Raw genomic sequence first — 12,416 nt, 5'->3', positions numbered from 1 at the left:
TTATAAGCCCAGTTTTTCCTCCCTTTCTTGCCATTGGCCTCAAAATTGGTGGGTTAGTACTGTAGCAGAGGTAGAACCTTCCCCTATCTCCCAGTTTGAAGTGAATTAGCTCTGAACTGTGGCACCCTAAAAGTAGAGGGGTTCAGAAATCTATCTTGAATGTCTTCTGAAGTGTGATACAAATTTGGGTATGTCTTGCTGTAACTGAGCTGGAAAAACCAAAATGGTCACACAGCTTTACGGAAACATTCTTTATAGCCCGAGAGAGCATTCAAAGTGTCAGCCCAAAGTAAAGTTTAATAGCCTGCTATATGACTATCTCAAAGGAAATACCTAATGGAAACCCTGTCAGGTCCTTAATTTATAGTAGTGCAGCTGGCAACCACTACAATGAAATGGATTCCTACCAGTATAGTGTAGCTGATTACATATTGTTTAAAGCATAATTGCTAAAACTCAGTGGTTAAAGTAAGCAGCCTGTTTTGTTAGTGTGTTGTGGTATTTTCCTAAGCAGTCTTAATGAAGATAACTTAATTATTATTTATTTCTGGAAAGTTGATAAATATGTACCTAAGGTTTTTGTGTTAAGTACTTTTTCTTTCTTTCTTGCAGTTTTCACCATTTCATGCAACTTTATTGGCCTCCTGCTCCTATGATTTTACTGTGAGGTACAGTGTCTTTTATTACATGCGAGTAGGAAGAGAATCTGTTTTTGATTGTGTCTCATATATAAGAGATGGGGTATGTTTGTTATGCCAATAGAAAAATGTTCTAAACTGGGCACACTTAAGTGTTTGCTGTCAGGATTATTATTCATGCTTTCCATTTTCATGAGTTGGCTACAAATGCATGGATTCTTCTCTATTTAAAGGTTATCTTAGTGGCCCTTTATGAATTATATCTGCCCTAACAGATGCTGCTTGTGAACATTTTCCTACCATTATGCTGAACAGGATTTTGTCCGGTTGTGATGTGGTTTTTTTTTATTAAGAAGGTAGCAGCAACCGCTTCATTGAATATATTTGGGTAACTTATCTTATCTTTTTGTGACTTATTTATATTTAAACCTGTTGTGAAGGAAAACTCCACCTCCTTTTTTTTTGAGAAAGCTCAGTCTTGCACGCTCTTTTTCAGTACATGGCTGAAGAACTTTGATACATCACAGGCCCTTGGACTTTCATGATATTTTTAGGTTTAAACCTATTGAATTGTACAGTACAGTAGAACTTCAGTAACAATAACTTGGCTACATCAATAAAACTGATGGTGCTAGTAAGGATTTTATAAGAGCACTGTAGAGAGGTGTCCTATTATTAAGACATCACTCTCTACAAGCTATATTAATTTATGATCCTATACTATGAAGTACCCCACTAAATACTTACATTTACCACTCAAGGGTGTGTTTTGAGGTGTAATTAATTTTTATGCTGTAAAGCGGATTGAAGATGTTATGTTTAATTACTAGGGCTAAATTTCTTCCCCTCCTCCTTCACCCCACCCCCCAAGTGATGTGGTAGAAAACTCTTCTAATTTTCCAAATTCCAAATTTTCCAAAATCATTCAAAATTTAAGTGATGCTTTAATTTAGATTGCAGGCTCTTTGGGTTATCTGTTTTCATCATAGTCTAGCACGAGGTCTCCCAGTTACTGATAGGAGACCTCCGAAAAACAACCCTAATACAAATAATAAAAAACTATATGTTCTATACATCCTGATGTTGTTTTTCTAAATAATAGCATTAGCCATAGTCAGCTCACTCCACTCGACTCCATTTCTGAACAACCATTCTTAGCTATAATGGTATTGATTCAGCATTGAGACACAATATTGTGAAAAGTTGCATCATGAGGCTGCATTGTTCCAGGTACCATGAAAATCCAGTATATATTGAAACAACTTTATGGGAAGACCATTCTGCTGTACTGGAAATGCTGCAGTTTCATGTAGAGTTCTTATATTTTTAATACTGTTTAGGTCTTTAAGCTATTACCTTATTTCTTCATAATATTTTTATTAAACATATGTGGTTTGTGAAATCAAAATATATAATCATTTACCAACTCATTCTGTCAGGACAGAAGTTAAGGAGGATGGGAGCAGGGAGGAAAATATATACAGTCCAGAATAGCAGGGCAGTGTAATACAGTAAGCCTCTTAGCTGTTGTATACACCTCTATCAGAATAGTCACAAGGTAGGAAGAGGAGAGAGAAGAGAGAATAAAGAAAAGTGTAGGGTGAAGTCATCTTAAAATACTCAAAATAAAAACCAACATCACTTAATATATAGATACATTTAATCATCCCTCACAGAAGAAGAGAAAACCAAGATTCAGTACAGGAAGAGTGGGATATATGAGCTTGAAAAAGAAACAGACTTGAAGATATGATGCCAAATTGGATGAAAACTCCATGCTTTGACCTAGAAAACTAATAAGCAGTTTTATGAGTTAAGTTCTTTTTAACTAGGCTAACAGCAGGCTTCACTGGAGAGAACAGGCTTTCAGACCAAACTAATAACACTTCTACTTGTTTGGCAAGCATTTCTGAAACAGAAGGAGAAAAGACTGAGGTACAGAGTTCTTTTACCTCTTAGGTGGCTGGTTTGAATCCAGATCATGTTGACATTCATGAAAGGTATTTACTGTCTGGTGGGTGAAGCAATTGACAGTCTCTATCCAGTTCTTAATAGACAGGTGCTCATTGGAACTAACTGGCTTGCTTGTTGGAAATATCAGCAGAAGGGAAAGGTGGTCCCTTAAAAAGTTGCGAGATAATAGCAGTTAGTGTAAGGAAGCTTAAACCTCTGGTGCCAGTACTGTATCTGTTCTCTGGTTAGGATTCCACACGCTTATATTGTCAATAAGAAATTTTTCACCAATTCCAAATTTCATTTTGAGCAAAAAACTTCACTATCACAATGGCGGAGTAAAAGAGTTTCTGTGAACTGGTATGGAAAATCATTTCCACATTTTACTTTATGTATGAAAATGGTCATCTAAAAGCTTCAGTGTTTTATTCTGTATTTGTTTTGAACTAACAGCTATCTAAATGCACCTGGGACAGGAGGCTGAAAATTTGATAAACCTTAAAATTATGTACTAATCGGGGAGGGGAGAATTCTTCTAACTAGACTCTAGCACTCACAGTAGCAAATGCTATAATTTTGAAATTAAAAAAAAGTCTAAAAATGTGTTTACCTTCAGGAGACCAATTTAGACTGAACTTACTCATATGATCAAAAAGTAATGTAACTATAGACATCAAAACCACAGCATTGTTCAGAAACTAAAAACATTGTGTAGTTGCAAAACTCTGATATATTGGTTCACATTGAAAAGAACCATTGTTACAAAGAACAGTAAGAAATACAGTGTAGCCAAGCGTACAGACCTTTTGTTAAGGAAGTTCTAGTTGTCTCCATAGTTAAAGTTGAAATGAGTTTTGTACTTAAATCAGGGGTTTGACTTCTTTCTTACATAAGAAAAATACAGTACATCCTTTCCAAAATTACAGCATTTACTCTGATTATAGAATTAGAATTAGGTGAAGTTTGTTTTGGTGAATGGCTAATTCACCAAAATATGTAGTTTTGGTTGACCAATTTGCAGAACAGTTTTGACAGAACTGAAAAATTGAAATGTTTTGGTAATGTCAATATGAAATGGTTGGTTTTAACATTACTGAAACACTTCAGTGTTTTAGGGTGAGGTCACAAAATGGGAGGAGCGGGAGGTGGTGGTGCTTTCCTTATCACTTCTAGCCCAATTATTAGGGCACTCATTGCTACGTAGGTATCCTGTGTTTATTGCTCCCCTATGCCTGATGTGGAGAAAGGATTTGAACTTGGGCTCTACCCACGTTGCAGGAACGTGCCCTAACCACTAAGCTATGGATTAGTCTGGGGAAGTCTGGAAAGTCATTCACACTCTTTCCTTGGCCCAATGACTATCCATTGTCATTATGAATTACTATGGATAGTCTTTGGCCCAGAGAAAGAGAGTGAAAATGATTCTCTGGACTGGTGTTTAGGGCAATCATGTAGGATATGGGAGACCCAAATCGGAGTCCCTGCTTCAATGACTATAAAAAGCAGAACAGTTTCAACTGGAGAGAGTGAGAGAGAGACTTGCCCTAGAATATCACATAGCCCAATGCAAGCTCCTGCAATGTGGGAGACAAGTTCAAATCCCTTCTCCATGTTGGGCAGAGGGAAGAATTGAACCTGTGTCTCCCACATCCCAGGTAAGAATCCTAACCACCGGGTTAAAACTTATAAGATAGGAAGTGGCAGCACCACCACCTTCTCCTCTAGGAATTTTATGAATCTAGTCCTCCTTTGCTTTTGTTTAAATACCCAGGTGCAAAAAGTAGAGTAAAACGAATCATTTCATTTGACCTGATTTGCAGTGCTTTCCAATTTGTTCATTTTTCTGAGAAATTTGAAAAAAAAATCATTTTCGGTTTGCCCCAAACAAAAATTTTTCAATTTTTTTGTAATTGCCAGCAAATCGAAAACCCCATTGTTTGTCCAGTTCAATATAGAATAAACTTTGAGACATTACAAGTAAATCTGATTGAGTTAAGACCATTTTAAAATTAAGAAATCCAGCACCCTATGACCTCTTTTGCCTCTAAATGATTTTTAAGAAAATCGTGTAGACTCCCGCATCTTCCCATTTAGCTAAAATCACAAATCTTATGAAGAGGTTATGGTTGAAGAAATTATTTTTAGGATTAACGGTAACTTTTTCATGTTACCCTCATAAATCAGCTTCTGTTGATTAAGAAACTGTTATCTTCGAGAATTACATGAATTACCCTCTTTCAAAAAGTCTGCTATAGCCTATTGCTCTAGATGGGACTGAGGCCATGGGCTTCCTTTAGCAATATTGGCCATTGCCTCTATTCACCTGCTTCTCCCAGTGCGCTCTGGGCCTCCTGACAGCAAGAGGGATATCATTTTCCCTCAGGGCATCTGGCTGCACTCTCATTGGGAACTGATAGGAGGCAGTGGTCATTATGAAAGAGGGCATCTTAACTGTGAGGACAGCGTGTGGCCTCAGGCCTATTGAGAACAATGGGAGATGGTGGCCCTTGTCAAAGGGAATTGTTCTTTGAGGTTTTTTTGAAGGAAAAGATTTTATGCACTGGCCTCTGCTGACAGATAAATCTTCAGTTACAAAAAATAACAACCAAAAATGGAAATTAAACCTAAACATTTATTTAAAATAAAACCCAAGAGCTTCTCAATGGGGAGGGAAGGAGAAATGGGATGTACATTCCTTAGCATTTCTGTGGCATGTAAAGCAATTGGAAACACAGCTTCCATGTCTTATGTTCTGGCTGCCCTCCACTACTTCATTGGTGGCATAAAATAGTCAAAGTATACTTGTGAAGCTGTTCCTAAAAATTAAAATAAATGATTATTGCCAATGCCACATATTTAAATCATTAGAAATATCACATGATAACAATCCCTTTTTTGTTTAGTGTTTATGTATGACATTTTTAATTAAAAGAAGGAAATTCCAAGGCAAAACATTTGAGAGCGTACATATCAGGAATTTAGAATATTACAGGAATATTATAATTATCCCCAAAGTAAGCATTACAAACCAGGAAATTCAGAATGAAGGTTAATCTTGAGAAGTCTAACACATTAAGATATGAAAATACACTTGTAGGGTACCCAAACCACTTTGACTTACCCTGTAGTGACACCATGAGGGGGCAAAAGGTGTCTTAAAAATCAGTTTAATCTGATTTGATGTAATCAAAACTTTGAGGGAATGTATTGATTTAGTCAAAATCTTCACAGGAAATTATCAAAATGTTTTGTTTGGATAAGATCAAAGTGTTTCCTTTTGACGTTATCATTTTGACTATATTGTATTTCAAACACTTTGACGTTTATATTATATAATAGTCTAAATGAGATATTTTAATACGATTGAAACAAATTATGTTCAGAATATTTCCTTTCATGGAAAAAGTCTGAGACTAAATTTTCATCATAATTCAGGACATAACCAAATTTTAAAAACATAGAATTTCCAAAGGGACAGAATTCTGTCTTTTGACCAGCACTAATAATTAAGGGTGAAATATTACCAATGTTTTGGTTTTACATATGTGAATTTTATTGTTTACATGATTGCAGTTTAGAGATTATACTTGATGCCTGAATTAACTGTTGTAGCTTCTAAAGACTCAACTTTACCTAACTAATTTTTTTTTTAATCTCTGCAACGGCATGGGACCCACCTCTCATGACCGCCCCTTCTGGTTGGGTGTGTCTGCGATCTTTAAATAGTCCTGGCCCTGGTAGCGGGCTGTATCCCACAGGGCTTCCTCCCTGTAGGCAATGGTTCCACCTAGGGCCATCCTTCGGATTTATGGGGCCCTAGGCAGTATTATTAAACTGGTGCCCCTCTGCCCAATGGCAGCCTGGACTCGCATGTGTATTTTAGATAAGGGTGGTCTTCTGAAGGATTTATTTAAAAACTATATGTCTGAAGATCCAAGCATTTAAGGCTAAAGATGAATACTCAGATTGTGCATCTAAAAATCTGTGCAAGGATTTTTTAGAGATGTGATTTTTATAATCTTCAGCAACACACTAATGAAATATTTTAAAGCAAATTTTAAACTAAGGTCCTGTAGACTAATATAGAGGTCATCTAGTCCAACCCCCTTCTCCAACCCCCTTCTCCAACCCCAACTAAATCATCCCAGCCAAGGCTTTGTCAAGCTGGACCTTGAAAACCTCTAAGGATGGAGATTCCACCACCTCCCTAGGTAACCCATTCCAGTGCTTCACCATCCTCCTAGTGAAATAATTTTTCCTAATACCCAACCTAGACCCCCCCACACTGAAATTTGAGACCATTGCTCCTTGTTCTGTCATCTGCCACCACTGAGAATAGCCTAGCTCCATCCTCTTTGGAACCCCCCTTCAGGTAGTTGAAGGCTGTTATCACATCCCCCACTTACTCTTCTCTTCTGCAGACTAAATAAGCCTAGTTCCCTTACCCTCTCCTCGTAAGTCATGTGCCCCAGCCCCCTAATCATTTTCATTGCCCTCTGCTGGATTCTCACCAATTTGTCCACATCCTTTCTGTAGTGGGGGGCCCAAAACTGGATGCAGTACTCCAGATGTGGCCTCACCAGTGCCAAATAGAGGGGAATAATCACTTCCCTCGATCTGTTGGCAGTGCTCCTACTAATGCAGCCCAATATGCTGTTAGCCTTCTTGGCAACAAGGGCACACTGTTGACTCATATCCAGCTTCTCGTCCACTGTAATCCCCAGGTCCTTTTCTGCAAAACTGCCACTTAGCCAGTCGGTCCCCAGTCTGTAGCAGTGCATGGAATTCTTCCGTCCTAAGTGCAGAACTCTGCACTTGTCCTTGTTGAACCTCATTAGATTTCTTTTGGCCCAATCCTCCAATTTTTCTAGGTCACTCTGGATCCTATCCCTATCCTCCAGCGTATCTACCTTCCCCCCACCCCCAGCTTAGTGTCATCCACGAACTTGCTGAGGGTGCAATCCATCCTATCATCCAGATCATTAATGAAGATGTTGAACAAAACCAGCCCCAGGACTGACCCCTGGAGTACTCCGCTTGATACCAGCTGCCAACTAGACATGGAGCCATTGATCACTACCAGTGGAGCACAACGATCTAGCCAGCTTTCTATCCACCTTATAATCCATTCATCCAATCCATACTTTTTTAACTTTCTGGCAAGAGTACTGTGGGAGACCGTATCAAAAGCTTTGCTAAAGTCAAGATATATCACATCCACTGTTTTCCCCATATCCACAGAGCCAGTTATCTCATCATAGAAGGCAATCAGGTTGGTCAGGCATGACTTGCCCTTGGTGAATCCATGTTGACTGTTCCTGATCACATTTCTCTCCTCCAAGTGCTTCAAAATGGATTCCTTGAGGACCTGCTCCATGATATTTCCAGGGTCTGAGGTGAGGCTGACCAGTCTGTATTCTCCCCGGATTCTCCTTCTCCCTTTTTTTAAAGATGGGCACTATATTTGCCTTTTTCAAATCATCCGGGACTTCCCCTGATCACCATGAGTTTTCAAAGATAATGGCCAATGGCTCTGCAATAATATCAGCCAAATCCCTCAGCACCCTCAGATGCATTGCATCTGGCCCCATGGACTTGTGTGTGTCCAGCTTTTCTAAATAGTTCTTAACCCATTCTTTCACCACTGAGGGCTGCTCACCTCCTCCCCATACTGTGCTGCCCAGTGCAGCAGTCTGGGAGCTAACCTTGTCTGTGAAGATGGAGGCAAAAAAAGCATTGAGTACTTCAGCTTTTTCCACATCATCTGTCACTATGTTGCCTCCCCCATTCAGTAAGGGTCCAACACTTTCCCTGACCACCTTCTTGTTGCTAACATACCTATAGAAACCCTTCTTGTTACCATTCACATCTCTTGCTAGCTGCAACTCCAGTTGTGCTTTGGCCTTCCTGATTACACCCCTGCATGCTTGAGCAATATTTTTATACTCCTGCCAGAGTCATCTGTTCAAGTCTCCACTACTTCTAAGCTTCCTTTTTGTGTTTAAGCTCACCAAAGATTTCTCTGTTAAGCCAAGCTGGTTGCCTGCCATATTTGCTATTCTTTCTGCACATCGGGATGGTTTGTTCCTGTGCCCTCAATAAGGCTTTTTGAAATGCAGCCAGCTCTCCTGGACTCCTTTCCCCCTCATATTAGCCTCCAGGGGATCCTGCCCATCAGTTTCCCGAGGGAGTCAAAGTCTGTTTTTCTGAAGTCCAGGGTCCATATTCTGCTGCTCTCCTTTCTTCCTTTTGTCAGGATCCTGAACTCGACCATCTCATGGTCAGTGCTGCCCAAGTTGCCACCCACTTCTACTTCCCCTACCAATTCTTCCCTGTTTGTGAGCAGCAGGTCAAGAGGAGCACGGCCCCTAGTTGGTTCCTCCAGCATTTGCACCAGGAAGTTGTCCCCAACACTCTCCAAAAACTTCCTGGATTGTTTTAGTGTGTTTGGACAGGTTACTGGACCTATGAAGGTAGGTGTGGTGATCCTTGGATTTCTTGTACTTAGTTGTCTGTAGGGTTCCATTGTTGAAGTTGATTGTGGTGTTCAGGAAACTGATACTAATGTGTGTGTGTTCCAGAGAGAAAGTTTAATGGGATGGGGGTGGTTGTTGAAGTTATGGTGAAAATCTATGAGGGAGTTAAGCCATCTATCCAGAGGATGAAAATATTATTAAGGTATATCATTGGTTTCATGGTGCATTTGTCCAGAAATTTTTCTTTAAGAAGAGGTTGGCATATTGGAGAGCCATGCTAGTGCCCCTGGCTGTTCCCATGCTTTAGACCAAGTGTTTGATGTTGTTGAATGTAAAATTCTTATGAGCAAGGATGAAATGGATGAGGTGGTGGTCACAATTTCTGAAGTTTTTACATTACTATTGCCATATCTGTCAAAGACTTCGATTACAGAACTAGTTTTGTCAAATCTCTTTAGGACCTGCCTCAAGTACTCAGCAGCCAATCTATTGAATATGTGGAATTTGCCTCCAGGCATATGACAGCCATGATGTCTCTGATGTACAGTGTCATTTCTTTGTTGCATGCTCTTAGCTCATGGATTCTTTCACCTTGAGCTTCCAGCTGATGCCCTAATTCAGCTTTGTCTGTTCTTCTCATTGTACCATCAGCATGGAAGAGGGACATAGGCACAGGTCCTACTGGGTGACTAAGAACAGTTGCCGTTGAAACATCTTTACATCTTGATAAAGATAGGGCTCTGCAGAAAACAATTTCTGGATTGATAGCTGCTATGATTGTGGATCTCTTGCCAAAATTAGTTTTGATCTTCTTGGCCATGTCAGCAAGTGTTCTGGTGCCAGTTTTCTTAACTGGGCTGAAGAAGCTATGTGTCCTATCAGAATCAAGTGCATCTCTCACAAATCTCTCCATTTGATCTTCATCAATATCTGCTGTTTACAGTAGAGACTCTTGAACAACTGATGTTACACACAGTCCAGTAGATATGTTGATAAAACCTCTGTATGTGATTCAGGGTCAAATTGGTTTGTCATATAGTTGATTGGTAGGTAAGAGTTATAACGTGTTCTTCATCCATCTTCAGTGCAGCGGCATGGACTAGTTTGTGGACTTTATCTTCACTACATCTTGTTAAGCCACTTCTTTCTCTCATGGCTTTTGCATATTGACAATATGAAGCTGCGTATTGTCATCTCTAACACTGACCTATGCATAAGTGTTGCTGAATTAAAAAGCTAGTTTCTCGAATATTTCAAAGGCTAGTACTACCTGCACAGGCAATTACAAATTAAAACCTTCTATCAGGCAGACTAGATGCTACATTGTATGTACAAAAGCTTACAAATGGAGAAGAATTACATTACAAATTCACATATATTTATATCTACACACTATGCAGTACAAACAATAGACATGCAATCTACTGCTACCAGTGCACAACCTTAAGTGTAAGACTGATCTGGTCAGCAAATTTCAGTTGAAAATATATAAAACTATTATCACTTGTCAGATACTTTTGATAATTAAAATATGCAATGTGAAAACATTTCATGTTAGTATATTGCCAAATATTGATATTCACCATTTTTGCCACATAGTAAACAACTTCATTTCTGGGGAGGGGGAAACTTGCCCATGCAAAACCAATAAAAATATTTTAATACATTGTTTAGTAGCTTTGATCAATAAGCACTGCATTAAGGTGTTTAAATGAACTTAAACAATAACTGTAGTCATAGTCATGTTCCAGTGTTTCTGGAACTGCAAAAAGTGACATGTTCTTATTTTGGGTGCCATTGTTTCATGTTGCCTATAGGCTTATGGCACCACTTGACAACTCCACATCATACCTCATCTAAAAATACATAAACAAGCTTTCAAATGATATTGGATGTGGGTGTATGTAGGTTGGGTACATTAAACTCCAAAAATATGGCCCTTTTTGGAGAATTGCCGCATGCATTTTTTAAAATCTAAAAAATGGAGGACATATTGACACCTGGTATGGGGTGGTTCAAGTCCATTTAAATGGAATACAATTCCGTTCCTGTACATCAGATAAAAATTTGTCCTTGAGAGTTGCCAAGGCTTTGGATGTGGAGAATATCGCCCTTAGCAAAATTATTTGTTTGTGTTTGTCTAAATATTATATCAGAAACATGGATACAAAAGTTTATCTCCAAACAGAGCTTTAGTATAGTGATTAATTCCACTACTCATGAAGTAACGGTGATACAGGTACCTACCTTGTTGGTCTGGTGTGAGGTTTTTATTTTGTATTTTTTGAAGGAAGGGGAATGTATCTACCTGCCTACCTTGTATTTCTGAATTTATAATAATGTGTCAAGCAAAAGTTGTTCATCGTTAAATGTTTCTGTCTCAGAACAATTCTCAATCTTTTTCTGTGAAGAATTGTCAACTTCAGCGACACTAATATTTTGTATTGAGAAGTTAGCCATTTTAAAGAGTGTAGTAAAACTAAATCTGCTATGACTGGTAGTTTTCATATGTCTTTCAAAATATCTGCCTGTTCCCAGGGGTGCCCAAGAAGAGGCAGAGCCAGGCCTTACCTGCCCGGCTGCCTCACTGCACATCTGGGCAGCTGCTGCTGCTGCTGGCAGCTCCTCCCGAGTGGCTCTCCTGGCCAGGAGTGTGGTGGGGCACTGCAGCAGTTCTGGCAGGCTCCTTGCTGTCCGCCCGCACCTCGCCACAGCCCCGCCCACTCAACTCCCAGTCACGCCAGACCTGCATTCAAGATCATGAGCTGCGGAGGGAGCTAATCCCAACACAGCTGCCAGGCCCTTTGGGGCTGGAGGATCCGCTCACTCCATGGGAATGGGGCTGGACGCCACCTGCACGGGGCAGAGTGAGGACGCTCCGTGCAACCTCCCCTCTAGCCCTGTACTGGCACTGCCCTATAGCCTCCTGCTACCCCTCCACCCCACTGGTTTACCCACTGGCACTGCACAAATGTCCAGTTTTGCCAAAAAAGTCAGGCTATCCGGGACAGAGCTTAAAAAGGGGACTGCCCCAGCCAAAACAGGATGTGTGCTCACCCTAACAAATAAGTGCATAGTTATGGTGTTGGCTTTTTATTCATTATTAAGCACTACCACACAGAGCACAGAATTGTCTTCAGGTGTTAGTGTGCTAGATATAAAGTAATACAGCACAGTTCATTGTTTGTTTTAAAAGTGACCTATAGAATATCATAACTTGAGTATTCTATTCTGACTGCCCAAAAAAACAGAGTGAGAGTGATATTTAACAACATCATTAATAACTTTAAACTATTCTCTGTGAGAGACCTGCGATAATTTACTCACTCCCATCACCTTATGAGAGCCC

The 12,416-nt window shown here is 39.7% G+C and overlaps 1 protein-coding gene across 1 annotated transcript in view; it reads left to right on the top strand.

The window, feature by feature from the left end:
* The window catches only part of PEX7 (peroxisomal biogenesis factor 7), an 83,842-nt gene that overhangs the window by 37,295 nt on the left and 34,131 nt on the right, over positions 1–12,416 (top strand). Inside the window, exon 6 of the mRNA XM_026649538.2 lies at positions 613–668. Coding sequence (XP_026505323.1) covers positions 613–668 — 56 coding nt within the window. The remainder of the gene's footprint in view (positions 1–612; positions 669–12,416) is intronic.

Source organism: Terrapene carolina, unplaced genomic scaffold (genome assembly GCF_002925995.2).
Source record: "Terrapene carolina triunguis isolate 2854851 unplaced genomic scaffold, T_m_triunguis-2.0 Scaffold85, whole genome shotgun sequence".
Classification (NCBI taxonomy): Eukaryota; Metazoa; Chordata; order Testudines; family Emydidae; genus Terrapene; species Terrapene triunguis.
The sequence above is the reverse complement of the archived record's forward strand: the minus strand, read 5'-3'. Positions and strand labels throughout refer to the sequence as shown.